Source organism: Sesamum indicum, linkage group LG9, assembly GCF_026168435.1.
Source record: "Sesamum indicum cultivar Baizhima isolate 11 linkage group LG9, ASM2616843v1, whole genome shotgun sequence".
NCBI classification, from domain to species: domain Eukaryota; kingdom Viridiplantae; phylum Streptophyta; class Magnoliopsida; order Lamiales; family Pedaliaceae; genus Sesamum; species Sesamum indicum.
The window spans coordinates 21,426,146-21,452,625 of NC_142665.1; the positions used below are offsets into that span (position 1 = coordinate 21,426,146).

At 34.3% G+C, this 26,480-nt stretch overlaps 3 protein-coding genes across 5 annotated transcripts; 2 read left to right on the forward strand and 1 right to left on the reverse strand.

The window, feature by feature from the left end:
* Positions 1 to 2,877: 2,877 nt before the first annotated feature.
* Positions 2,878 to 8,994, forward strand: LINC4 (crowded nuclei-like protein). 3 transcript variants are annotated; one of them, XR_016067415.1, is made up of 9 exons: positions 2,880 to 3,284; positions 3,802 to 4,011; positions 4,088 to 4,341; positions 4,746 to 5,016; positions 5,149 to 5,232; positions 6,029 to 7,542; positions 7,659 to 7,818; positions 8,469 to 8,630; positions 8,714 to 8,994. XR_016067415.1 is itself a non-coding variant. In XM_011101798.3 (8 exons), the coding sequence occupies exons 1-8, from the start codon at positions 3,063 to 3,065 to the stop codon at positions 8,544 to 8,546; spliced, it is 2,793 nt and encodes a 930-aa protein (XP_011100100.3). In that variant the 5' UTR covers positions 2,880 to 3,062; the 3' UTR covers positions 8,547 to 8,994. The 3 variants fall into 3 exon arrangements, 2 of the variants coding, with proteins under 2 accessions (XP_088741260.1, XP_011100100.3); XM_011101798.3 differs by having other exon boundaries at positions 8,469 to 8,994; XM_088885134.1 differs by lacking the exons at positions 8,469 to 8,630; positions 8,714 to 8,994 and having other exon boundaries at positions 2,878 to 3,284; positions 6,029 to 7,568; positions 7,659 to 7,798.
* Positions 8,995 to 11,911: 2,917 nt separating this feature from the next.
* LOC105178330 (uncharacterized) lies at positions 11,912 to 13,604 on the forward strand. The gene is made up of 3 exons (XM_011101796.3): positions 11,912 to 12,353; positions 12,459 to 12,588; positions 12,672 to 13,604. Exons 1-3 carry the CDS (start codon positions 12,218 to 12,220, stop codon positions 13,408 to 13,410), a joined length of 1,005 nt encoding a protein of 334 aa, XP_011100098.1. The 5' UTR covers positions 11,912 to 12,217; the 3' UTR covers positions 13,411 to 13,604.
* Positions 13,605 to 23,901: 10,297 nt separating this feature from the next.
* On the reverse strand, positions 23,902 to 26,029 carry LOC105177851 (1-aminocyclopropane-1-carboxylate synthase 3-like). Its single transcript, XM_011101117.3, has 4 exons — positions 25,708 to 26,029; positions 25,473 to 25,604; positions 25,202 to 25,362; positions 23,902 to 25,079 (listed from the first exon to the last, which is right to left on the reverse strand). Exons 1-4 carry the CDS (start codon positions 25,849 to 25,851, stop codon positions 24,110 to 24,112), a joined length of 1,407 nt encoding a protein of 468 aa, XP_011099419.1. The 5' UTR covers positions 25,852 to 26,029; the 3' UTR covers positions 23,902 to 24,109.
* Between the last annotated feature and the right edge of the window lie 451 nt (positions 26,030 to 26,480).

Here is a 26,480-nt window from a genome sequence, read left to right on the forward strand (position 1 = left end):
AACTCAGTAAATCAGACAAATATCCACACATTTTACGAAAATCAAACCTACGATGTTTCTGCTAGCACAAATTCCTCCACCTTATACTCTTTTCAATTTTGATTTACCCATATTAAACAACAACACCACGTCCTCAACGAGCTTAATTATTTTCAATTCTCACTGGATCCAACATTATAAAGTATAACTTATAAGTTAGTCACTGTCAACTCAAAAGCACCAACATAAAATAAAAAGCTCTATATATGTCAATAAAATTTAAACTCGTGACGTTCATATCGAATCTCAATGCTAATGGTATCCTATGTGGAAGTATATGTTAGTCATTTAAACTTTTTTTTTAAAAGAAAAAAAGAGTTTATTTATGTGGTTGGGTGTGGATACCTAATTATAATACCGGGAATGTGGTTTAGGACCAAAAAAGTTGTGGTGCATGGTGACGAAAATTTGTGCAGAACATATTCTGTAATAACAGTAGGGCCTGCCATCAACTTATCCCTCTTGTACCTTTTCCTTTTCTTATAGTGTAAAGTTTCTGTCTTGTTACAAACATAAAAGTAAAAACAACGCACGAAAAAGTTGCTACGTGGGATTGGAGAAAATGTTAAATAATTGGATGGATAAGTAAACGATGAGATCAAATCAAAGATAAATTCTCTATGATTTCAACTGTCGATGCAAATCCCATCCAGAAATAGTGATATATAGGTTATAATCAAATCATGGAAATTTAAAATATATTTAGATCAAGATACATGTGGATGAAGATTAAAGAAATTTTTTGAGAAATTAAAATGTGTGTAATTTTGTTTATGAAAATTAAGTCATCACCCACTTTTACCTAAACAAGTATTTATTTAACTATGTTGATTTAAATACTAAAATATACTATAATATAATAAATTTCATTTGTATGAACAATAACTGAAATGTTAGTTCATGGTTGGGCTGACATGAGCGGGCTTGTCGGATCAGCCCACTGGCATTGTCGGGACTTTGGACTACTGACTCTCCAGTCCACTTCCAATTTCAATCTTGATTTGTTGTAATAATAATTAATTTACCCTCCTTTGAAGATGGGCCATCTAAAATGAAGTAGATAATATATTGCACTCAAACGTAAATTATTATTTATTATATGTTCGTAATAACAACATTATATGAAAAAGAAGTTGCGTTAGCATTCAGTATTAGATAAAAATGAGCAGTAATTACAGTTGAGAGTAGAGTACAGATCCTCTGGTTACATATATATAAATCAACAAATTTTCTGTACAATTTTGAATTTGAATTTTAAGAAACATAAAACGGTTAGTTTGCAACTTTCACGCTTTCTTCTAATTGAGTAGATAGAATTTAAAATTATAAAGCTTTAAGTACTTAAAACGAATGTGATGTTTCTCAGTTTGAATTAATATTAATTAAACTATGAGAAGTACAAACAACAAAGAGATTAGTAGTAATTGGTTAATCAGTCAAAAGTCATAATTGACGTAGACAGCAAAGATTGGCAGCGATCCAGACTGTATTTGTGCAGAATATTAGGCAAATATAAGTTTTGCTAACACCACATCAAATTTGTCGTTTTTGACACATTTGCCCTTATCTGTAAAATCGTGTACACTTCCAATAAATGAAAATAAAAATTCAAAATATGAAATAATCGATATTTTTTCTTAAGGGTAAAATGCAATTTACCCCTATGTTAATAAAAAAGAGAAAAAAAACCCTTGTGAAAAAATAGTAGCAATTTACCTCTGTATTTTAAAAAATAAAGCAACAAATCTCCTCACGCGAAGTAATGTGTTTCACGCGCCTTTTCTAATTTTTTATTTTTTATTTTGATTATAAAATTATATTTATAACCTTATCTATAAACTGCTGGATTTGATATGAATCTAAAATCAAAATTTAACTAGTTGATCAACAGTGTGGATTTTATTTACTTTACATCAACGATTTAAAATTTTTAAATATATAAATTAAAATTAAAATTATATATCTTTTTGATAAAAAATTAAATTATATATGTAATATATAATTTTTATATAGAGATAATTTATTTTTTATATATAAAAATGTGTATCTTTATGTATATAAAATTATATATATGCATAAAGATATAGACGACGATGGCGGATGTTGTGCCGAAGGGGGAGGAGGAGGGGGACGTGGTGAAGCTGAGGTTGCGACCGCGACTACTGATGGGGAATGGAAAAGAGATTGACAGTGGGAGAGGACGAGGGGAAAACTAGAGGAATGGGGTTGAGGAGGAAGGGGAAGGAGTGGCGGGATTGGGCTCGAGGAGGACAACAAGCTAGGGAGGGGATAGGCGATGGGCGTCGCAAAGAGGACGTGTGGAGGGGGTGGTGGTCAGTGATCGGAGATGGGGGCGTTGGCCTTCGACAAAAGAAGAAGAAAAAGGTGGTGTATAAAATAATATTTTATTGAACAGAATCTTTCTCAGATGCAAAGGCAGCGCATGTAATGCACCGCTGCAAGAGGGGGGATTTTTACTCAATTTAAAAAAATATAAGGTTATAAATTATTATTTTTTCTTAAAGGGGAAATATTTGTATATTTATGATAACACATGAGGTAAATTGTATTTTTCTTATTTTTCTAATCCTCGCTTTTATTTTTGTTAGTGTTGAAGGGACAAAGATGTGAATCGGTGAAATTTGCGTAGCATTTCAATTTTCAATTTTCAAAGTTTAGATACCAATTAAGGTAATAATTATCAACGGCTTAATCTAATCTAATCTAATTATCTAATTATTACAGTAGTAAAATGGCCCGATTCCCACTTCCTATTCTTGAACCCAAACCCGATACGGCGTCGTAGTTTGAAGAATGACCAAATAAAAAGTAAGTAAAAGAAAGAAAAGAAAAAGATGAGTAGAGAGAGAAAGTTCGGGGCAGTGGAGTCCACAACTTTCTTCTCAAGTGTGCAGAACTAAAGTTGCGAAAACCCCAACTCCAAAAATCAAACAATTCGCAGTGGGGGATTGAGGAACAAGGAAGCGTTATTCGAGCACTGGAATCGCTGATTTAATCAGTCGATGGCGAGCGCGACTTCTCACTCGGAGAGATTGGCTGTAACTCCGCGGAATGCTGCAAGAATTGCACTCTCCCCGAATTCAGGTTCTGCTAGGGTTTTGAAAACCCCTTTAAGCGATGAAGACATATGGAAACGGCTCAAAGAAGCGGGGTTTGATGAGGAGTCCATTAAACGCAGAGATAAAGCCGCACTTATCGCCTATATAGCGAAACTAGAAGCTGAGGTTTCCTTTGGCAACTTTCGTTTTAGTAATTACTTGTTTCTATGTTTGTATATGGATAATTTGTTAAATTGTGATGTGTTCTGATTTTGTTGTTACTTAAATCCTTTCGTGGGTAGTTGCATTGGTTGAGATGTATTTTTGAGGAGATTGTGATTTGGGCTTTTCATATTGTCGTTGTGATCTTACTTAGAGTTTGTATCAGCCACATTCTGCCTTTTTTTTTTTTTGGCGAAGGATTTGAGGATGTTGTGTTTATATTTGCATTTCTTACTTATTCGTATTCTTGATGTTTTATGTGAGAATAGTAGGCTGGAAAATTTTCATTATTGCTGTCTATATCTGGTTGCTTTTCCATATGTTGATCTTTTTCTTAGATATTGGTGAATGTTAAGGAATCACTTTTTCACGAGTAAATGTGTTCAATACTTTAATTCAATCTACAAAAGTTCCCATATGGGTTTCATTTGTTTGCAATTGTATATATTTTTAGTTTTGATGTGGCTTTTATCCACTTTAGATGTACGAGCACCAACACCACATGGGGCTTCTCATTTTGGAAAGAAAGGAGTGGCTGTCCAAGTATGAGGAAGCTAAATCTGCAGCTGATTCTGCTGAACTGAATTTGAAGCGTGAACGGGCTTCCCATGTCTCAGATTTGGCTGATGCCAAGAAACGGGAAGATAGTCTAAAGAAAGCTCTTGGCATTGAGAAAGAATGCGTCAAGAATGTATTGGTCTCATTTCTGTTTTTCCTATGATTATTAGGTCAAGGTGATGTGATTCTGATTTTAGGAATTTCTGTAGATTGAAAAGACATTGCATGAGATGCGAACAGAATATGCAGAGGTGAAGGTTGCAGCTGAAAGTAAATTTGCTGAGGCACGAAGTATGATGGAAGATGCTTTGAGAAAGTTGACAGAGGCTGAGGATAAAATGCGCGCAGCAAAATCTCTGGAAGCAGAGGCCAGTCGATATCACCGAACTGCTGAAAGAAAGCTGCATGAAGTTGAAGAACGTGAAGATGACTTAAGGAGACGCATAATATCATCAAAATCTGGGTAAGTTCATAGTTGATTATTTTCTCTTCTGTCCAATCATCTTCTGGTGTATCCTGAAAGACTGGTGGTCTTTGGTTTCCTTTCTGCACTGGTTTGGGTGTTTTGAGATTATTTGTCTACACACAATTGCTTCTGTCAATAATATATACCGGGGATATGGCAAAGTGGTGTTTGAAAATTTTATTAGCCAAATTTAGTTGGTATTTGAGTATGTGATTGTGGTTTCTAAAATCCCTCATCCACGGTCTTATTTAATTTATTGGAAGTTGTTTGAATTTACTTGGGTTGATTAGTTTTGTCTTTTGCCTCCTCTGTCTTGTTGGTGATGTCAGGAGTTTCTCTGCTTCATTGTTTGCCCGTCAATGTTGAATTATCGATAATTTCTTGTGTTATTTTTGTATTAGTTTTGAAGCCAAAGAGAAAGAGATTCAGCTTGAGAGGCAATCTTTATCTGAAAGGCAAAAAGTTCTGCAGCATACGCAAGAAAGGTTACTGGATAGTCAAGCTTTGCTGAACCAGAGGGAAGAATATGTTTTTACTAAAACTCAAGAGTTCAAGAGATTTGAGAAGGAGTTGGAGGATTTAAAGTTAAGCATTGATAAAGAACGCACATCCTTAAATGAAGAAAAAGTAGCTCTGGAGCTTAAAGCAAGTTCTTTGTCTGCAAGAGAGGAGGTTAACGTTTGACTTCCTTTTTCCTTTTGACGCTCAGTAAATTGATATTGCATCATTAGATTGTGTTCTTAATCTGTTCTTTTCATTTTCTTGAATGGAGAGTATTCATGCAGTTCATTTTTATGCTCTTAGGCTGTTATCAGAAGAGAACATGATCTTCTTAAGAAGGAGGAAGAGGCACTTTTGTTGCAAGCTAAACTTGCGAGCAAAGAATCTGTAAGTCTACTCTCATGAATGAAAGAAGTGAAGGTCATAGAAAACATTTAGTTTACCTTAAGTGCAAACTTGTTTCTTTTTGGGCATTTATTTTCAACCAGTGACTTGGTGCAAAACTGCAACTGAATGAATTCTTTTGAATTTTTTTGTTAAAAAGAAATTAACTTTGACGCCAACAAATTAATAATGTAAATGTGAGAAAGAGAAAATTTACAATTAGCTAACGGTGGCTCTAGTGACATACTATTGTAATATCCATTTAATATTTAACCTTGTTATTAGCATCATACTATTTATTGTCATTGATTACTTATTATAATTAGCTAATGGTGGCTCTAGTAACATACTATTGTAAAAAGAGATTAACTTTGTTATTAGCATCATACCGTTCATTGTCATTGATTACTTATTGTAATATCCATTTAATATCAATCAGTTGATTCAGTTAGTTATTATGTGGAATCAAATTGATGTAGCTAAGTTTTTACGTTATATTGCTTTGTGTTGGTGATCTTAATTCTTACATGTTTACTTGTGCATGCATATCCTAATGTGTTTGCATGTACACTCAAAACTTTGTATGAAATTGTTTCTTATTATTGTGGTTTAGTGATTAAGGCTGTGTAGTTTGGTGGCAAATCCTGTATTGATTTAGAAAGGGTGGTAGTTGTGGTAATTTAAAAGCTACCAATGGAATGTCATAATACTAAAGTGATGAAGGCTACTAAGAAATATCTTATTATGTTACTTCAGCACATGTCAGTTAATCTTAATTTCCCTCTTGGTGCCCTTACAGGATAATGTCCAAAAGGTAATTTCAAGTCACACAGCAACTTTGGCAATGAAAAACTCTGCTTTTGAGGCAGAAGCTGAGATGAAGCGCAAATTGCTGGAAGATGAAATTAATGCCAAGCGGCGGGCTTGGGAGTTGAAAGAGTTAGACATCAAGCAACGAGAGGACTTTGTCACGGAGAGAGAACGCGAGTTGGATGTAGCATCAAGACATCTTAAAGAAAAAGAAAAGGAAGTGGAAGAGAGGTTAAGTTTAGTTGAAGAAAAACAGAAGAATCTTTTGTCTGCTGAAGAGGAGTTGGAATTGAAGAAACATTCTCTCAAACAAGATAGAGAAGAGATATGCCGGATGAAACTTGACCTTCAAAAGTCTTCTGATTTGCTGGAGGAGAAGAAAAAGCATATCAATAATGTAGAAGAGAAAGTGGAGGCAATGACAAGTGAGACAAATGAATTACTGGCGCTTGAATTGAGACTTAAAGAAGAGATTGACATGATTAGTGCACAGAAGCGGGAGCTTGAAGCTGAAGCAGACCACTTGAAAGCAGAGAAGGCAAAATTTGAAGCTGAGTGGGAGTTGATTGATGAGAAAAGAGAAGTGCTGGTAAAAGAAGCAGAGCGAATTGCTGAGGAAAGGTTAACAGTCTCTAAGTTTCTGAAGGATGAGCGTGAGAGCTTGAAAGCAGAGAAGGATTCAATGAGGGATCAATATAAGCGTGATCTTGAATCACTCTCTCGTGATCGAGAGGCATTCATGAGTGAACTTGAGCGTGAACGTGCTGAGTGGTTCAGTAAGATTCAGAAAGAACGTGCAGATTTCATGCTGGATATTGAGATGCAGAAAAAGGAGTTGAATAATTGTATTGAGAAGAGACGTGAAGAAATTGAGAATTACCTCACAGAAAGAGAGAAGGAATTTGAGGAAGAAAAAAAGAAAGAACTTCAGCATATTACTTCTCTAAAAGAAAGAGTAGCAGAGGAACTAGAACATGTGAGTTCTGAAATGAAGAGACTTGAAGCTGAAAGAAGAGAGATAAATTTGGATCGTGAAAAGAGGGACCAAGAATGGACCGAGCTGAACAATTCAATTGAAGAACTTAAAGTGCAGAGGGAGAAATTGGAGAAACAAAGGGAATTACTACGAGCTGATCGAGAGGAGATTCTTGCTCAGATTGAAACCTTAAAAAAATTGGAGGATTTAAAAGAAAGATTAGATTCTATTGCTGTACATGAGATGCACCAGTCCAACTTGCTGTCAAACAATCAGAGGCGATCTAGTAAAAGATTGGTGAATCAACAGAAAGACTTACTTTTGGACCAAAATGGAACTACTGACAATGGGGTTGGACGTAATGCATCTGGCGGGAAAGAGTCTGACAGGTCGTCTTCTCCTCTCTCTGCCCCTTTCTCATGGCTCAAACGATGTGCTGATACACTTCTTGAGCAAAGACAGAATAACAAAAAGAGGAGGAAAGAAGACGATGTCATAGCACATGGATCCGAAGACAGCACTCCATGGTACCTTCTCTCCCAGAACACCTAAGGTCTTGAATGATTGATGACTCTATTATTTTATGGTGATGCTGCTGCATTTGCATACTATCCTATGCAAGCTCACTTCCTTTTTAATGCAGTTCGCCGGACAAGTGCTCAAACACATCCAAGATTGAGCACACTGTCATGCCATTTAATCATACTCCAGTTGGTGCAGAGACTAGTATATATATAGATAAAATCATCACAATTGAAGAAGTAACAACAGTTGGCGTTGAAAGAGTCACAGGGGACGATGAGGTACTTTCTGGTTGTAAATTGACATCATTTGGGTCCTATGTGCAGTTGAAGTCCTAGCAATGATTTGTTGCTATCCTGCAATTTGTTGCAGTTGTGTGGCTATGATGCTTTTTTGTGGAAATTGATTTTCTACCTGGTGGATAACTATATGGAATTTTCTGTTACTACTTCTGTTTACATAATACTGTATGTCACTAGTAGTAATTTTACTTGCTTTTGTGTTTCATTTATCATCTTGCGGCAGTCTCTCTGAAATGACACTTTGTGCAGTAATCTTGTTAATCCCTTTCCTGTCCTTCCATCTAACTGGCTGTATGTTGTCCTCACTTTATGTAGCATTGCCTGTTTCTCCGTCCTTCATGGACCTGGTAAGAACAAATCTATGTTTGATCCATCCATACCATTGCGGCATTGCTATTTTCTGTTTAGTATCATCTTTTGGTATTGCATATTTAAAGTGTCTTTGGTGGCCAACAATTTGACTGTGCGCAATGTTGGACTGTGGGATGTCTTTTGATGCTTGTAACGTGCGACCCAAAAAACATGTTTGCTAAGATGATTGAATACTTTTTATATGATTGCAAAAGCATATGTTGCACCTTGCATACTTCCGGTGTCATTTAAGAAGTTGATCTGATTTGATACTGCAGGAAGGTGCAGTCCGGCATGATGGTGACAAAGTTGAGAACAATGGTAATGTGGCATTAGAGATCAATGGGAAGCATTGAGAGAAAGAATCAAATGGACAAATTTTTAATTCTGCTTGCGTTTGTGTGTTGTCTAGTTGACCTGGAACGGTTAGAGATAAAAGTGTAAACCCTCTCTCTCTCTCTCTCTCTTTCTCTCTCGTTATATTTGCTTGAGCATGGTCTTATAAAAATTTTCTTTGTTGTAGGTTAACAGTGCTTATAGGTTGTGGAGGGTTAGGGTAATTTGTTTCTTGTAGGTTCAAGCATGTAAATGACTCAGGCTAACATAATTACAAGTTATATGTAACTGTGTTGATATAACGGTGATGTAGTGTGGAGGAGGGTTTTTTGTGTGGATGTGCATATTTTAGGTGAGTGGTAGTCTTGAGATGGAAGATATGAATAGACCTTGATTATTCTGGTTGTGTATTTTGAGGAAATATTACTTGTGGGGTGAATTGATGAAGATGGCTTTGTGTTTGATGAACTAAGAGTGTTATGACTTGTTCTTCACGACTCTGTTTTCTCATCACGACTTGTTCTTCTCGTTTTTTTATTTTTGATTAAATTCTTGCTGGGAAAAAAATATATGAATCGTTGTAGTTGGCAACGTTCTCGTTTATCTGGAACCTGTGATAAGATACAAAATGCTCCATGCTTGTGAGAATCTAAGTGAAGAAGTGTTCTTTTAACTGTGAAGTTTTCTGCTACAGAACACTTCTTGCTGGGAATCTGGTCCGAATCTAACTCGGTTACAGTCCTATGAATTAATGTGTGAACAAGCACAAATTATTGGGAACTCAATGCTCCACCTACCCAAACAACATACTTTATATTATTATTAATTCATGGAATCGTCTAATCCTACTTTTGAACTGAGGGGGAAAGTGCCTGGAGAAGAAGAAAAGCTGGGTATGACCCTCACTGCCACTGCCACAATAATTCTCTTAAAACTCACCTGGCCCTAAGCTTTCACACTCACCACAACTGAATTCATTGATAGAAAAATAATAATAGATCAATCAAACAGAAACAAGAGTCGCACTACCAGCATAAAGCGTGTGAACAGCGGAAGAAACTCACATTTCAGCAGTTTTAGTTGAGACTTGAGATAGATAGCTTTGCTCTCTAAGTCAATGCTTGTGGGTTTATTTTCTACTGTCCACTTCCACCGCTTCTCTGGCTACCGTGAGGCGTTGAATATTACTGCATTTGGTGGGCATAAATAGAGTACTGGACACCTTTAACAAAATAAATACTGGATAATATTGTATAAAAACATAAAACTTTAGGTGGTTTCGATTCTAATTATCACCATCATACACTAAAATATGCCTCTGATCCAAGAGACACATAGGTCGGCTGGTTAAAAATTTCTTATCAATACAACCCTCGTGTTTGCAGAGAAAATAAACCATATAATTGAGATTGCTTAAAGTGATACTTATAGGTTACCCATCAGTGCAATGTTTATGCATACTGATGGAAAAAATCAAATACGCAATTTTATGAGAGAAAGTGATTCATTTTTACCAATGAACTAACTTAAGATGGGCCATGTATAGAAAATCTTAAGCACATGAAAGGTTTTGTAACGTAGAGGCCCACCACTTTGTAATCCGGTTTTTATTTATAGGGAAAGGATCATACAATGATTAATGCCTTTTTTGCTACTTTACGACATTGATTAATTACTGTTTGTTCATATTTTGTAATTTTTCCACACTATTTATATAAGTATAGAGGTGAAGTGACGAGTTTCAGAATTAACTGTTTGAATTGCTTTTTTATTTATACAAATTTACATAGTTGAAAGGATAGCAATTAAGAATTACGTAGGTGGTATTAGCATAGCATATGGACGTACGTACGTTTGGACTTTGGTGTTGTAGACTGCTTTTAGCATATGATATGGGGGTAGCTTTTTTGAACCAGTCATAGACGCCGGCTCCTTCTGCAATTATATTGCTCAATCATATGGAGGTGTTTCTGTTATTTTCCACACTCAAAATTGACTATATATATGCCTGTATAAATTTATTAGCACCCTAACAACCGGATGATCGAGCTCACCCTTAATCATCAAGTGATGGAACAACAGGACGTTTTTAATTTAGGATAAATTACATTGACGCCTACAAAGTTAGACATATTTACACAAACACCTCTTATTCTTTATAAAATAACAGGTACACCATTTGAAGGGGATTGCTTGAGTAAAATTTTGTTATTGATAGTGGTGTACTTGTAATTATTGCAACTGCAATAGTGAGAATATACTTGTAATTTACAAAAAATATGAAATATTTGTGAAATTAGACCTGATCTCATGAGATATTGATGTATTGTACGTTTTAATTTATTATAAGTGTCTAGATCTACTTTAATTAAGCTACCATAGATTTTGAATTTTGACATGACTAGCAACAAGTTCAAATTAATTAATTACGGTGGTCAAAAGTTGAACATATGATATACGTATATGAGTGCGTGATAGTTGAGATAATTGAATTAGGAACATTCCTTGACCTTGAATATTAATAATTACAGTCACCTCCATATCTTTTGGCGCTAGCTGTCCACCTCTTTTTTGTACTTTGTTCTTGTTTTTTTCCTTGGGACAAGCTGTAGACCTTTAAATCAAAAGTAGAAATCAATCAAAAAAGTCCAACGTGAAAAGTAAGGGTGGTTTGGTCTCGAATCAGATAAATGAATCTGATCATAATGTAGTAATCTGTAGATCAAAATGTATAGGTATTTGTCTGAAATTTGATAAGTTTATAATGCACGACTATTAATGTACAATGTTAATTACCCTTATAATTGAAACAATTATTGCCTGAAATTGATCCAGAATTTTAAAACTTTCATCTCTCTTTGGCCCTCATATATCTAGCTTAAGTGCAAATTTTGAGAACTGGAAATTTCAATATTTGATGGCAGGCGTTTATTTATTTTTGTAATTCTTGATATGTTGGTATTTATAAATTGTTGATTTACGACCGTTGTCAATTAATATATGATTATACAATGTACTTGGTATTTCAAAATTTAATAACAAAATATTAAGTTATGAGAAGCTTGAATTCACTAATATATGTATATATATATATATATATTATAACAATAGTATATAATTTAATCACTCAAACACTAGCACTTATTATAATTTGGAGACCCTATTACTTGTATGCTAAATAATAAAAAATGTAATGATTTATTTTTCATTTATTCATGTAATTAATTATAATACTATAATCGTTTTTCTTAATTAAGAAATCATGAGTCAAACGCGATTTTAATTTGATCTCTAAGAAAGATTATGAATTGCGATTTTGTAGCATATCAAGTACACTAATAATATTTGTTTCAGAGGCGCCGGGGTATAAAGTATAAGCCCCTGATCATGAGATAGTGTGTAAATTGTGGAGATTCGGGAGTAAGGATTAAAGACAATGAGAAAACACTGCTTCTTCTCTTCTGGCATTCAAATTGCTGCATTACTTTAATACATAAACAATTCCTCCTTTTTCCCACACTCCACTTTTTCAAACCCCATCTTCCTTCCATTCCTTCTCCAGCTATCATACTCTCTCCCTCTCCTCATAGATTGCACAATACACCCACACCCACACCCACACACACAAAATACGATATATATAATTAATATAGTTGAGCCCTCTTGATTCTAAGTAGTGCAGCAGATCAACATGGGGAGAGCTCCTTGTTGCGACAAAGCCAATGTAAAGAAAGGGCCGTGGTCGCCTGAAGAGGACGCCACCCTCAAGTCCTACATTGAGAAACACGGCACCGGTGGTAACTGGATTGCCTTACCTCAGAAAATAGGTACTTACAGATCATACTTAATTCTCATTGACTTCTTCTGCTTCATTAATCCCTCCCCTTAATATCTTAGCTTAAATGAATCTTGTGCTTGTAATCATTTATTAGGTCTTAAGAGATGTGGAAAGAGTTGCAGGCTTAGATGGCTGAATTATCTGAGGCCCAACATCAAGCATGGTGGCTTTACTGAAGATGAAGACAACTTGATCTGCAGCCTCTATATAAGTATAGGAAGCAGGTAACTAATAATTATTAATTAGTTACTCTCTTGGACGTAAATTAATTGTATTCGGGTTCTTGATTTGTGTCTGAATATCATAGATGGTCTATCATTGCTGCTCAACTACCTGGAAGAACCGATAACGACATAAAGAACTACTGGAATACAAGGCTGAAGAAGAAGCTTTTAGGCAAGCAGCGCAGAGAATTCACACAGGCTCTACGCAACAGCCGGCAATTGGAGAACAGCAAAGCATGTGAAACCAGCTACTCAATCAATGGCTGTTTCAGCCTATACCGTCAGTCACCACAGCCGGTTGCGCTGCCCTTGCTGGTGGAATCTTCTGCGAGTCAGGAAAATCAGGCCTCAAATTCCTCCCTCCCCCATATGTTCCAGCCTGAAGAAAAATTATCTTACAATCATGATCATACACAACCAAACAACCTGGAGCAAAACTTTGGAACTTTTCACTGCATGTCTGATGTTTCTTGTGCTCAAAACCATGAACAGCTCTGCGAGAACATGACATGCTCAAGCTTCCCGAATAGCTCTTGCTCACAACTGGGAAGTGATCTTAATACCAATTTTCCAGCATTTGGTGGCATCCCAGAAGAGATAATGTATAGTATGCCACAACAATTAGATGGACTAGACGGTTTCTCTGCGGTGGACGTGGTCAATTGCAGCAGTATTAGTTCATCAGTTTCAGAAAACTTGGGAGACACAAGTTCTATAATTTACGCTTCAGCTCTCACTCTCACCAATTATGGAGTTTGCCATCAGAAAGTGGCACAAGAGTGGACGTATTTGGATGAGGCTAGGTTACTAGGATACTCGTAATGACAGCGTTCTTGTTACATCAAATTTCTTGGCTTAGTTGCAGGGAACTCAGTGTTCTAGTCCAGGTGTACTTTTTTGGTTGAACAGGGAATTTCTTTTTTTTTTTTTTTGTTGTTGTACTATCACTTTCATCAACTGAGATGCTTTATTTCTGAACCAAATATAGTATATTAATAAGGTCATATTTTATTTTATATATACGTCTCATATGCTATTTCCTTTTCGCTAATCAAATATTTTGTTGCATCTATAAATTAAAGTCTAGAATACACTATAAATTGAGAAATATTTGTACTGTATCCTATCTTTCAACATTTTTTTCCCCAGACAGGAGTATTCAATGCTGCTGAAACTGGGATCCTCGGAGAAGATAAATATGTAGATGGTATTTATACGACCGACATGGATGCTGCAATTTTGAATCTCCTCAATATTCAGTGCCACAGTCTAATCAGAGGGATCCTTTTTCCATGTCTAAAAAAACATAGTCAAAATTCAGGAAGTTGCGTCCTGGAAATAAAAAAGTAGAAAAAGATGCTTTTGACGTTTTGGCCACAACTCCTTAGGTTTTAGCAAAGTAGAGCATCCAGAAATGGCGGTATGTTTTTATTGTTATGTTTATGTATGGCGAGTTACTGTGAGAATTGGTCTGCACTAACACATCTTGTCCCCCATCTCAACTTGTGCTCATACGTACAGACAAAAAATCACTACCTCATCATCAACTATTACTGTCCCAAAAACATTTTTATAAACAAAAGCTAACTGTGTGTGAGTACATTAAAGTTTTACGCTTTTTTAAGGCATGCATATATGTCCCTCCTGCGCTCTGTCTGCACTAATTAATTGGAAATTAAGTTAATCACATTCCGGGATCATAATTACCATCATTAATTATGAGGGTGCTTTGGTTCCTTTGCTGCACATTGGATTTTCCCACTGTATCCTCTTGCTTAACTAGAGAGGCTGGGAAAAAAAACGGCCTGGTCTTTTTCAATTACAGGTGTATTCGATGAATTTCGTGTGTGAACAGACAATACCTTGAATTTTGAAATTCGATTATATCGCAGGCTGCATCAAAAAAGAATAAATTTAAAATTCATGATTCGATTTATGTATATGTATTGCTGTATGAATGTTTTCTATTATTTAAAGTAGAGATGAGCTGATTATTCTATTTCAACCTACTAATCATATTTGTTCAAAGTATAACTTTTATATATATGGTTGAATTAACTCAATTATATATATAGAAGAAATCTATATATTCTTGAGAATAATTTTCCAAACTCTTGTTTCTACTGGTACATATATATGACATTAGGGGCTTTGATGGTGTAAAAATTAGAGCTTGGGTGACAGCTCCTCAAAGGATACATTGTCCAGTGCGTACTAGCCATATCTCCGTCCCGTGTCCTGAAAATATTCTTCAAATTTTCAAAATGGTACACCCTACATTTTACTATTGGTTGTACTAATAGTCAACTGGTCACAGGATTTTAATTCCTCATCCTTCAAATAGTATTTACTTTTTGGTTTAATTACACATTAGAGGAAATAGGACACCTAACTATGGCTAATTATTTATGGCTACATAATGTTTTTTATTAACTGTAATTTTTGTGAGGGTGGATAAAATATTTGCTATGATAAGAGCGAATAATTTTATCATGACTAAGAGTCACGGTAAATACTTTTGTAATGATTAATAAAATAAGTTTGTGTATTAATTTTACTTAATCATAATTAATAATAATAATTTAGACTTTTTTTTTTTAGTGACACCACCTCTTTTGTGGTGCAATTATACATCAATTGTATCTCTCAGTTTTCATTTTTAAATTTGAAAAATCTCTCCTCTTAGTTTTCACCTTTAAAAGAACCATACTATATAAATGCAATGAAAATTATGTCAAATATCGGTCACTATTTTAATATAATCCTCAATAAATATTAACTTTCAAATTATAAATGATAATAAGATAACAATATTTATAAAAAATAAGATAAATATTCATACATCAATCCAATAATTAAACTTAAATTTATGACCTCATATTTATTATGAAACCTTAGTCTTAACTTTCAGAGGGCAAATATTTTTTTAGTCCCATAAAATAAGGGTAGATTTGTTTTGGTATCACAACTATGACAGGTGAAGCTTTTAGTCTCATAAAACCCAATCACGTCTTTTTAGTCCAAAAAAAAAATATAATTTTGGGTCTTTTTAGTCTCAAAATTACAATATCTTTTAGTCCCAGACGATGCATTTTTAGTTCCAAAATCACAACTCACGTGGCTTTTTTTAACTAAAAATACGTAATTATAAATTTTATGGGACTAAAAGCAACACCTTCCTAAATTATAATACCAAAATAAATTATATCCTTATTTTATAAGACTAAAAAAGTATTTTGCCCTAACTTCATATAGAATCTTATTAATCACATCTTTCTATACCATCAATTTGTGATAAAAGATACCATTAATTAGTGGGCGGCCAAAACCTGGATCCAAACTATTAGGCCATATTTACACTTTGAAATGGAATTAATGCATAATAGGATTGATGATAGAGTATGATAATATTTTTTATATTTTATTTACTTGGAGGGACAAAAGTAAGGGTTAGTAATGTATTAATGAAGCGAGAGAAATCTCAAATAAAAAAGTTGAAAATGTGTCCGAATATATTAATGATATATTACGATTTTTCAACTATTAATTCATTTTTAAGGGATAATTTGAATTATTCCAACCATTTTGAGGACACTTGAGCTAAATGGAAATTTGTCCAATTGAAATGAGCCTCATAGATTATTAACTCCACCTTCTTGAATGAGATTATGATTAGACCATAATCCAAGCAAAGTCTGAGTTTTGATTGATTATCAGGAGCTCACAAAGAAAAAAGAAAAGTAAATAGCTGATTAGGTCGGATTAGACGAGATGTCCGACGAATCAACCAAAACAAGCATGGCCTCAACTTCAAAGGGGCGCCTATTTTGCATTGGGCCTCATGACCAATTAATGTTGTTAAAATGCAGAGCCACTTATTTCCAACCCAAAATATATAATTTGATTCCTGGGCCTGATTACATTATTCTTGGACGCCCCTTTTCATAGCAAAATCATTCTTGTATGCTGCAAAGTGGAATCAAATTATGACACAAAGATTCCAGTCCAGACAGGCCCTAAATCCAAACCTTCTTTTCCAGCTTTCTTTTTGATCAATCTGGAGAAGTGGGGGCTGAATAAACAGAGAGAGGTAGATAGATCACATCAAATATATATATGGAATTGATATGGCATAAAGTGAGGAAAGCATAGGATCTTTGAGTGAAATACTGATCCGGGATCCATGGGATCTCCTAATCACCACCCTGGAACCAATAGGTGTAGATCCCAACAATAATTTATTCCCTATTGTATATGCTGTAGTGAATAAAGAATGTAGGGAGACTTGGGAGTGGTTCCTAATTGTGTTGAAGCATGATTTGAACATAATCAGGGAACATGAATATACCTTCATGTCTGATAAATAGAAAGGCCTAATGCAATCATTTTGAAAAAGTTTTCCTAGGGTGTAATCATAGATTCTATATGAAGCACTTACACAATAACTTTAAATAGTCTAGTTTAAGGGGTTTAGCATTTAGAAATGCATTGTGGAATATTTCAAAGCATTAACTGTTGGTGGAGTGGAAAATGAGGATGTGGGATTTTCCGGCGAGTTGGTAAATTTCCAACGAAAAATATTCCAAAATTGAGCAATTAAAGAAAGATAAAGGATCATTTCACAACCCAAGAAAGTTAAAGGACTAAAATGGGAAATGGCTATAATTAGAGAACCAAAATTTTCTTTAATCCTTAAACTTATATATTTCAAATTCCAAGATATAAATGTTTTGAATTTGTTTTGATACTTCTAAATTCAAGAATTTCAAATTCTAAAATTCTAAATTTGAATAATATTTAGTTGCACATTGATAGATTATATATATATATTTTCTAATACGAAGTCATTTAAAAATTCTTTCTTCAAATTCTTACCTTAAATCCAAATTCGTAAATCCAAACATAATATCAAGATTTAGTAAGGATCAACTCATGACCCGTACTACACATAAATGGTCTGATATTGTAATGGTGCAAGATTAAAGTTAAAAAAGTGACAATAATTTTCATTTCTTTGGTTCTATCAGAAATATGCCTTATATCTCTATATATATACAGACAGAATTAATTAATACAGCCATCTAATCATAAAAGTTTTGATGTTGATGAAGTTTTAATTTGTGCAAGTCTAAGGGAACAAGTAGGCATAGACCATAGACTTTGAAAGAAAGCCTACATATATATATATATATATATAAGTTGAATACGTACAATAATCCTCTTAGACCATTTCACATGCAGCAAAATCACATAAGCTAATGAGGGTCCTAATTCTCTCACTCAGGGCCTGCTTTAAGACATTGAATATCATGATGGTATGGGGTGTGGGTCATGCTTATAAATATATATATTATAAACTGAGACAAGAGATGATGTTCAAATGCCCACTCTTCAATTCTTGTCTTCACCAGAGAGGAAAGCATATAACCAGGTTGTTTCTTGGATATTGAAACACGAGGGGAGACCCAAATTAATACATACCCGACCCATATATTTACTCCCCTCAGCTCCCAATTTGTGCAGGTGTTCTCTGTTCTCTTTCTTCTGCATGTGATTGCATGGGAGCACTCATGTGAAACCCACATGACCCGCCATACCACTCCATCCAAATTGTCACTTCTTGCCTTTGATTTATTTCACTTCTTACAAATAATTCAACTGTGGGATTAATAATTACTGAAATATTGGGTGTTGCTATTATTATTAAATATTTATGTACGTTGGTTGGTCTCATGGTACAAAATCAATTTCAAGTTATATATATGGCATCTAATTTATTCCCTCTTTATATCTTCAGATAATGTTACTGAATTATTGTGTGGTTTGTGGGGATGAATTTAATTTTATTTTTGAAAAGTTTTTTACTGAAGTTTTAAGCTCTTTAAAATAAATATTTTAATTCGTACAATGTTTGAAAATTTATAAAATGTATGTCGTTGGTAAGCAGGAATCTTATCAAGATTAAAAAATAAGATAATAAGATCTTGTACACTCCAATAGAAAAGATAATTATGAAATTTAGTTTTTTTTTTTACAATACCTTTTATTTTATTTATATAATTATAGTGTAATGAGTAATAAAATTTTGTAAATGTATCTCACTAGAAGAATTATAACATTAATTACGGTTATTATGATTAATAACAAATAGTCGTAGCAAATAGTTATTAATAATGACTATGCAACGGTTGTTGGCCGTGGTTTTTGCGAGCGTGACTAAAATATTTATCATGGCTTTTAGCCATGACAAATGCTTTGATCATGCTCTCAGCCGTGATAAATAATTTTTTCATGGTGGAAAGTTAGTTATTTGCATCAATTTTATTTAATCATAATTAATAGTAGTCATGGTAGTTTTTAGCCACTAATAATAATTTCTTTTCTAGTGTCTTCTTATAAACTCCAAAAATAAAGAACTTACAAGATGGAGTATTTCATATAACATAAACCAAAAACCCTCGGTGTAATTTAAATGTCTGAAATACCTCTATTATGACCAGTCTTTGTTTAACCTACCAGATATTGCGTAATGGGAAACAGTAAAAACCTTCTTAAAATCAAATTTGCCCTTCAAAAATTAAAAAAAAAAATATAACAGAACAAGAATTCATGTATTTTTTATTGACCCAAACACCTTGCCTGAATATATAGAACGATATGTTGTGGATGCTACAATTATCCTACAGTAGTCAGTTTGATATGTGGCTAGCTCTATACAAGTTCTGATAGTTTGTCTCATATAAAGTTTGGAGGACACTATTGACGGGTTTTAATACGTTGAGTCTTGACTTTCTGGCAATATTGTAATTCCTAAAACGATCTCTAATTTAGATTTTAGTTGAGGCTACCTCAATAAATGAATGTGTATATTGCAGTTCAATCGAATTCTCGGAAACCAAAGACCTTTCATGAACCCCACCTCGTTCACCTAGTTCCACCTCATCCAGACCACCTGTGTACCCCGTTGCCGGCGCAGACTAGCAACGTGAACGGCGACCTTAATCCGGGGCACTACACAATCAGCTATCACTCACAAAAGAGAGGGAAAGAATGAATGAAAAAAACAAAAAAAGGATTCGTAAAAATAACGACGTACATGACACTGTCCCTTGTTATAGAACTGTACAATGTCTTTTATTCCTGCTTTCCCGTGCTTCTAATTGGTCTGAAATTAGTTGCTTTAGTCGGGCCATTACTACCATCACATTGGTAGTAATGTCAAACAATGGTACAACAGGAGACATCTCACCGAAGCTAAAGCCTTCATGTCTGGAATTGTCTTCCATGTCTGGTTGCAATCTCACTAATTGTGAGTGTTCTTTTTGACTTTTGAGGCTTTGCTTTTAGCTGATTATCTGCCTGCCTTTCCTGTTTGTATCAGCTGCAGAAGAAATTAGGAGGCTAATTAATAATACAGAGGGGAAAATTAACGAAAAGGTGCTTTTATTACCAAATTTTGGTTGTACATATCCGACGTACCAGCGCTGGCCCCAGTTCTTTCCCAGAAGTTTCAGTTTTGTGCGTATTAGAGTGCTACCTCAAAAGAAAGTTATTGATGTTAGAATTCCTTGCTGTCCTTTACAGCCTCAGTCTCCTAAGCATTCTACACTAAAATCGTTTGATAATTTAATAAAAGTTGTATTGCAATATATAACGTTGTTGAAGTCCCCTTTTCAATACTAATTATATGTTAAATAAGTACATCTTTTTTATTTGATTTTAGATTTTTAAATCAAATAGTCACTAATATATATATATTTATAAATATAATTATACTATCAAGAAAGTCGCTTGATTGTGCGGAAAAGTATAATAGTCAATGAAAAATGAGGTTCCCTTTGTTCTTTTCCTTATTAAAATCGAGTATATACTTGATCTATCTTTATTAATAAAAAAAAAAAATTATATTTTTACTCACAAATAACGGTTATATACATAACAACACCAGTTTTTCAAATTATCGATATATCCCTTATACAATTTTCAATCACTCCTACTCAAATTCTTCTTCCCATCTATACATCTATACAAATATAATAACAAAAAAAAAAAAAGATCTTTTTCACTCACAAAAAATGATTTTTGACACTGCCAGACCAAATTTGTGTAGATAATATCCGTAAGTCAATTTTCTTTTATTTGATTATTTTTTGAAATGTGATATGTTGTTTATATATTTTATTCTTATATATATTATATTTTTAAAGTGTAAAAATTTATTTATTATATGCATGTAGGGTCGGCATGCCATAATGTCTAGTTATATTATAAAGGGATCATTACACCATCCTCCTTGGGATTTGATGATTTAAAAAATTATATCACCCCTGACAATACAATTTTGTCAACTAACAAATAGATCCCTTTATTAGCCAAAATTGATTGAATTTATTGATATTAATAAAGAAATTAATGAAAATCCATATGTATCTTTAATTGACTTATTACTAACTTACTGTAGGTAATAAATCTCTTTCTGACTCAAACGTTGATCAGGAAATAATTTTGTTTTACTTGCAATAAGTCACTACTAAGTCAATATGGGTAAATATGAATTTTTCATTCGATTTTTTGCTAAATCAACAAATTTAATTAACTTTGAATATTATGGGTGCTAGATGTTATATATCAAACTACAAATCAGAAAAAAAAAAAAAAAAACAATGTAATTGTCCCTATTATAAATGTCAATCAATACATCTATAGAGTTCGGACCCATAATTTTATTGTGACAGGCCTCAACTGCACAACTTAACTTAAGCATCGTCGAGAGCTCGACTATTCTTTTTCAATACTTCAATTATAAGAAATTAAGTCACGGTTTATTGGTTAAGTACATTACAGACCGCCAAACAAAATATAAAGTTGTTGATTGAATAATTATTATTTAGTTCAAAGGAAATCGCGCCAACGACATAACGACCTATTGTATAATCTTTTTTAATCCTATAAATATATATATATATATATATATGTTGTGTGGAGTAATAGGAAGTTTATTTAGTTTGTTCAAATTAACAAACAATATCTACAGTTCTTGAACATTATTTTATTTGCACCCTAACCACCATACACACTGCAGAGAAGTAATTAAAAGAAAACTTGAGATAATTTCACAAAAATCATGAGCAATGGCATGTATCTGCATAGCACATGGACATGGTCCATAATAACATGGGAAGCGACAGAAATTCGCGCTCCTCTACTTTATAGTATTTGCTTCGACGACTCATCACTTTTATTCTTGTTAAGGATACCAAATCCCTCATCTCACATGCTACTGTGTGTTTACGTATATATTGTATGCAATGATCAGTCTCATGTTGTAATTAATTTTGAAAATTAAGTGAATATTATTATATATTATAATTGATGCGATCCGAAGAAGTTGTAACGACCGAATTCCGGAATTAGACTTGGGAGATCAATTATTGTCGGAAGATATTGAAAATATATGGAACATTATTTATTTATATGGTTTATATTATATTAAATGATTGAACAATATTACAAGAGAATAGTTATTGATGTTGGATGTTGCAATAATTAGGTGGTAGAGATACGGTAGTTTATAATTTTGCTAAATAAATGCTTTGATGATCAGTTGAAGATCTTCTCCACCTAGAACCCCAAACTATTGTAAATCTTGCTTTTGGATACCACGTTGAATCCCAATGTTTGATCACTCGAAAATTCTATAAATAAAAGATATCAAGATCAAATATATCAATTTGATTTTGGTATATTCCAAAAGGATCTAATTTATTAATATTTTAGATAATATTTGTTTTCAACATAATTTTTTGATTGTTATAAACGATAATTATGTAACGGGCATTTATCTCAATGGTAAGGCTGAGCCACCAAACATTTTACTTGGTAGAGGTTTTATCGAATCCCGTGCATGTGAGGTTGTCTACTCATATAATAGTTTAATTTATTGTCTTTTTTATTTCATATTTATTAAATTATTAATTACTCCATAGAATCGAATATTTTAATGTATTGACTAACATAATTTATCGTCTTTATATATATGTGTGTGTATATATATATGTATAGTTAACGATGATTCTAACACTTGTGTCTAGTCAAGTTAAAGAGAAATAACTATTTAGACCAATGTTTTGGAAAACGCAAAAAAGAAAAAAAAAAGAAGAAAGTGAATTCTAGTAGGTAGAAAGGAAACAATGTTGACAAATTAGAATAATTATGATGGAATCTTTCTGCTTAAATCACTGAAAAGTTTAGTCGGAGCTTTTTGAATATTATGTTGCCCTAAAGCAACTCAGATTCGGTGGGGGTGGGGGGCTGTCTGTGATCCGAGCTAGAGTGCGCAAAACCGCGTAAGAGGTTTACCCCATGAACGTGTCCGAATCTTAAAATCGGCTTTGAACATAAGGTTAACTTGCTGGCAACTCAACCCCGTGGCGTAGTTACTCATATCATTGTTAAGACTTTTCTTGATCTTGATTTTCTACTTCCTTTTTCAGTTGACAAAACATGAGTTTTCTCTAGTTTCTTCCTCACCTTTTCATGGGCCAGAAAGATACATTTGTCCCCAAAAAGTGGAGAGATCATCGACAGTATTAAGGTTTGCTTATTTTTATTCAAGTCGGATTGTCCTAATCTGGTAATTAGGATCATGTAAATTTGTATACATAACTCTATTAAGTAGGATGATTTAAAATACTGGCCATATATCCAATTTATGGTATTTATTGATTTGGGTTTTCGATGGGTATTTTTTGTAACTTAAACGCTGGAGGTGATATGTAGTTGAAAACTACTCGAATAAACTTATATAATAATCTCTTAATCAAAATACATGTTCATTTTCTAAATTATAAGTTCAAATTTTATTCACTAACGCTAATAATTTATGTGTCCACACAAACCCTCATCTACTAATTTTGAATAACATTATTAGCTTACTTAATACTTTTTCTTTTTTAATTTGTGATATGGAATCATATTATTGAGATTGTGGAAATAATAAACTAAACATAGAAATACAATAGTTTCTCTTTGATGCTGCTTAGACGGCTTAAACAGCGTCCAAGAGCACATTATTAAATGGTCGGTTAATCGACGACGATTTTAAAAAAACCTGCCAACGTCCAACGTTGGCAACCCTTTCCACGTCCCCTTTTGCCGTTAATGTCGCCGTCATCATATAATCATTGTACTAATTAACGAGTTATATATATATATATATATGTGTGTGATTATTCAACATTAATAATTAAAAAGCAATTAGCAAAACGAGAATTCGATTAACAATAATGATTTACTGAAATTAATAATGCCCGTATATTCAAGTAAATTTCATTACACAAATCAATGAAGAAGAAGAGTATATCACTTCACGTCCACATGGACAGAGTGCACCACTATCTCTCTACATGAACAAAGAGAGTTCTGAAAAAATACGAACTCAATATTATAATAATAGTATATTGAGTAAAAAAAAAAAGAAAAAATTGTGGGAAATTAATAAATAATGGGGTGTTCACACCAACTACCGTTCACGATCGCGATCCTGGAACGATAGCCGAAAAACCCACTTGGTGAGCAACTTTCTCCTTGAGCTCTTGCTTGAATTCTGGGATATACGATTTTTGTTTTCACTTGAAGAAATCGCGTTCACGAACGATGTTAGGCGTTGGATGGCGAGGTCTAGTGTATCTTCGGACATGTTGGCGAAGCACACGCGGAACCAACCCGGTTCCACGCAATGGCAGGATGATCCGGGCGAGATGTTCAACCCGACTTCGTACACGATCTTCTTCCAAAGCTCCATTTCTGCTTCGAATGTTTTGGAGCTTAACAGATGTCTCATGTCGACCCAGCAGAACAAACCGGCATTGCTCTCCAGGCATGGGATGCCGGTTCTCTGCAGGCCGCGGACCAGCATTGCGTGCCTGTTCTTGAGCCTTCTTCTGTTTTCAACGATGTAACTCTCCGCGAACTTCTTGTCTGAAAGCATGGCGGAGAGAAGGTACTGAGTTTGGGAAGAAACTAACCCGAAACTCGACATTTTCGTGGCTGCTGCTACAACCATATGATCGTTGGAGTAGATGGCTCCGACCCGGAAACCCGGAAGACCCAAATCCTTGGAGAGGCTGTAAACAATGTGAACCCGGTTCCAGAGTTCTGTGTTCACGTAGTTCCTGTTTACTAGAACCTCCATGATGCTGACGAAGTTTGGCGAATCAAAAGCCGTGCCCGAATAAATCTCGTCGCTGATGAGGTGGATCCCCTTTGCATCAATAAAATTGACGAGGAGATTGAGCTCTTGGCGGGTCAGGGTTATCCCCAGCGGGTTGGAAGGATTAGTGACTAATACTCCCTTAACTTTGAGATTACGTTTCTGGGCCAGTTGATAAGCCTCTTCGAGGGCAGGTGCAGTGATTCTGAAGCCATTAGAGCTAGTGCACTGTATCGGCACGATTTCCACTCCGGTTCGCCATTTCAGGTCTCTGTCGAAACTGCATTCATTCATTTCATTTTTAATTAGAAACAAAAAAATCGTAATTGAATTTACATACATATATTTACATGTAACAAATAATTAATTTAAATAATACTGAGGGGTAGAGAAGAAACGTACCCAGGGTAGTACGGAGTGGGGAGGAGAAACGCCTCGCCGGGCTCAGCCAGGCAAAAAATTAGAGTCTCATTGGCTGAGGTCGCGCCGGCAGTGAGTACTAGGTTGTTGGGATCAAAGCTGACTTTGTTCCCTCGGATTTGAGCCATGAATTGTACCATTGCCTGTGCACACAAACCACATTGAACATTAAAATTGTGCTGTATATGTTACTATACAGTATTTTTTAAACTAAACTATTGTGGTAGTGATTATTAATAGTATGCATGCTTACATTCTTGAAAGCAGGAAGGCCATGGTAATCTTGAAAGAGAGCAAGCTCTCTGAAAATGGACTCTCCATTTCTCTTGAAGGCGGCTGCATCTGGATTTTCTGCCAGCCATGATTCCAGTAGATCGAAAGAGAGCTGTAGCACATAATGTGTTGTTGGTAAGAATATTAAACAGAAAAAATGACCATGTCTACTACTTGTGTGTTTTTCAGTTCATTTTCTTTGCACATATATGTACCTGATTCTCTGCAAGACCCATCTGAATAATTCCGTTAGGATTCCGGACCTCATCGTATGGGTTCTTCTCGTACTCCTGCCATCCCAGGAAGTAGGACGAATCTTGGCCGTGCGAATTGCAGCTGGCTTTCTTCGACAGCGTCATTTTGTAACTCAATCGGATTGAATGCTGTGAATGATCTAACTGACAGCAACTCTTGTCGAAGCAGTGGCTTTAATTGATACTTGGGAAATACGTAGAGAAATTAGCAAAAAGAAATTCTAGAGAGAGAAATGTTTTTGAAGAGTTGAGAGAGAAGATGGTATGTTGCTATCTGGGTATATCCAGTGGGTATATATAGGAGTTGAGCGGTAAAGAAATAGGCCCGTCAGCTGTCCCAGTATGTTCTGACTAAATCAGATTTTGACACTCCATTTATTTTAATAATTATCAGGTTTAAGAATATTTGAGCCGTAGAGAGTCAATTTATTTATGACTTGAGTTTTTTCTAACATCAAATATTATTATCAGAAATAGAATTTGTTTATTCGACTCATCAATATGGAAATTCTACTCAAATATCTCTTACCAATATCCGCATAAATCATGCTTAGTTTAGTTTGAGAAGTTTAGTGTTTGACTGAATTCCAACCACATGTAGGGATTGATATATTTTTAAAAATATACTTTAGTAAAAGTTGTTCGTACACTGTAATAATAATATTTAATTAACTAATTATATATATATATATATTTAAGATTGATGATTAACGTATATTGCCTGTTGATAATAA

Bases quoted from the DNA above. Each gene is read 5' to 3' on its own strand.
- LINC4 (XM_011101798.3), top strand. From the start codon at position 3,063: ATGGCGAGCGCGACTTCTCACTCGGAGAGATTGGCTGTAACTCCGCGG. The intron at 5,017-5,148 runs GTTAACGTTTGA...TTATGCTCTTAG, and splicing joins CTTTGTCTGCAAGAGAGGAG to GCTGTTATCAGAAGAGAACA. The intron at 7,819-8,468 runs GTACTTTCTGGT...TTGATACTGCAG, and splicing joins GAGTCACAGGGGACGATGAG to GAAGGTGCAGTCCGGCATGA.
- LOC105178330 (XM_011101796.3), top strand. From the start codon at position 12,218: ATGGGGAGAGCTCCTTGTTGCGACAAAGCCAATGTAAAGAAAGGGCCG. The intron at 12,354-12,458 runs GTACTTACAGAT...ATCATTTATTAG, and splicing joins TGCCTTACCTCAGAAAATAG to GTCTTAAGAGATGTGGAAAG. The intron at 12,589-12,671 runs GTAACTAATAAT...TGAATATCATAG, and splicing joins TATATAAGTATAGGAAGCAG to ATGGTCTATCATTGCTGCTC.
- LOC105177851 (XM_011101117.3), bottom strand. From the start codon at position 25,851: ATGACGCTGTCGAAGAAAGCCAGCTGCAATTCGCACGGCCAAGATTCG. The intron at 25,363-25,472 runs GTAAGCATGCAT...TTGTGTGCACAG, and splicing joins GCCTTCCTGCTTTCAAGAAT to GCAATGGTACAATTCATGGC. The intron at 25,080-25,201 runs GTACGTTTCTTC...GAATGAATGCAG, and splicing joins CCCACTCCGTACTACCCTGG to TTTCGACAGAGACCTGAAAT.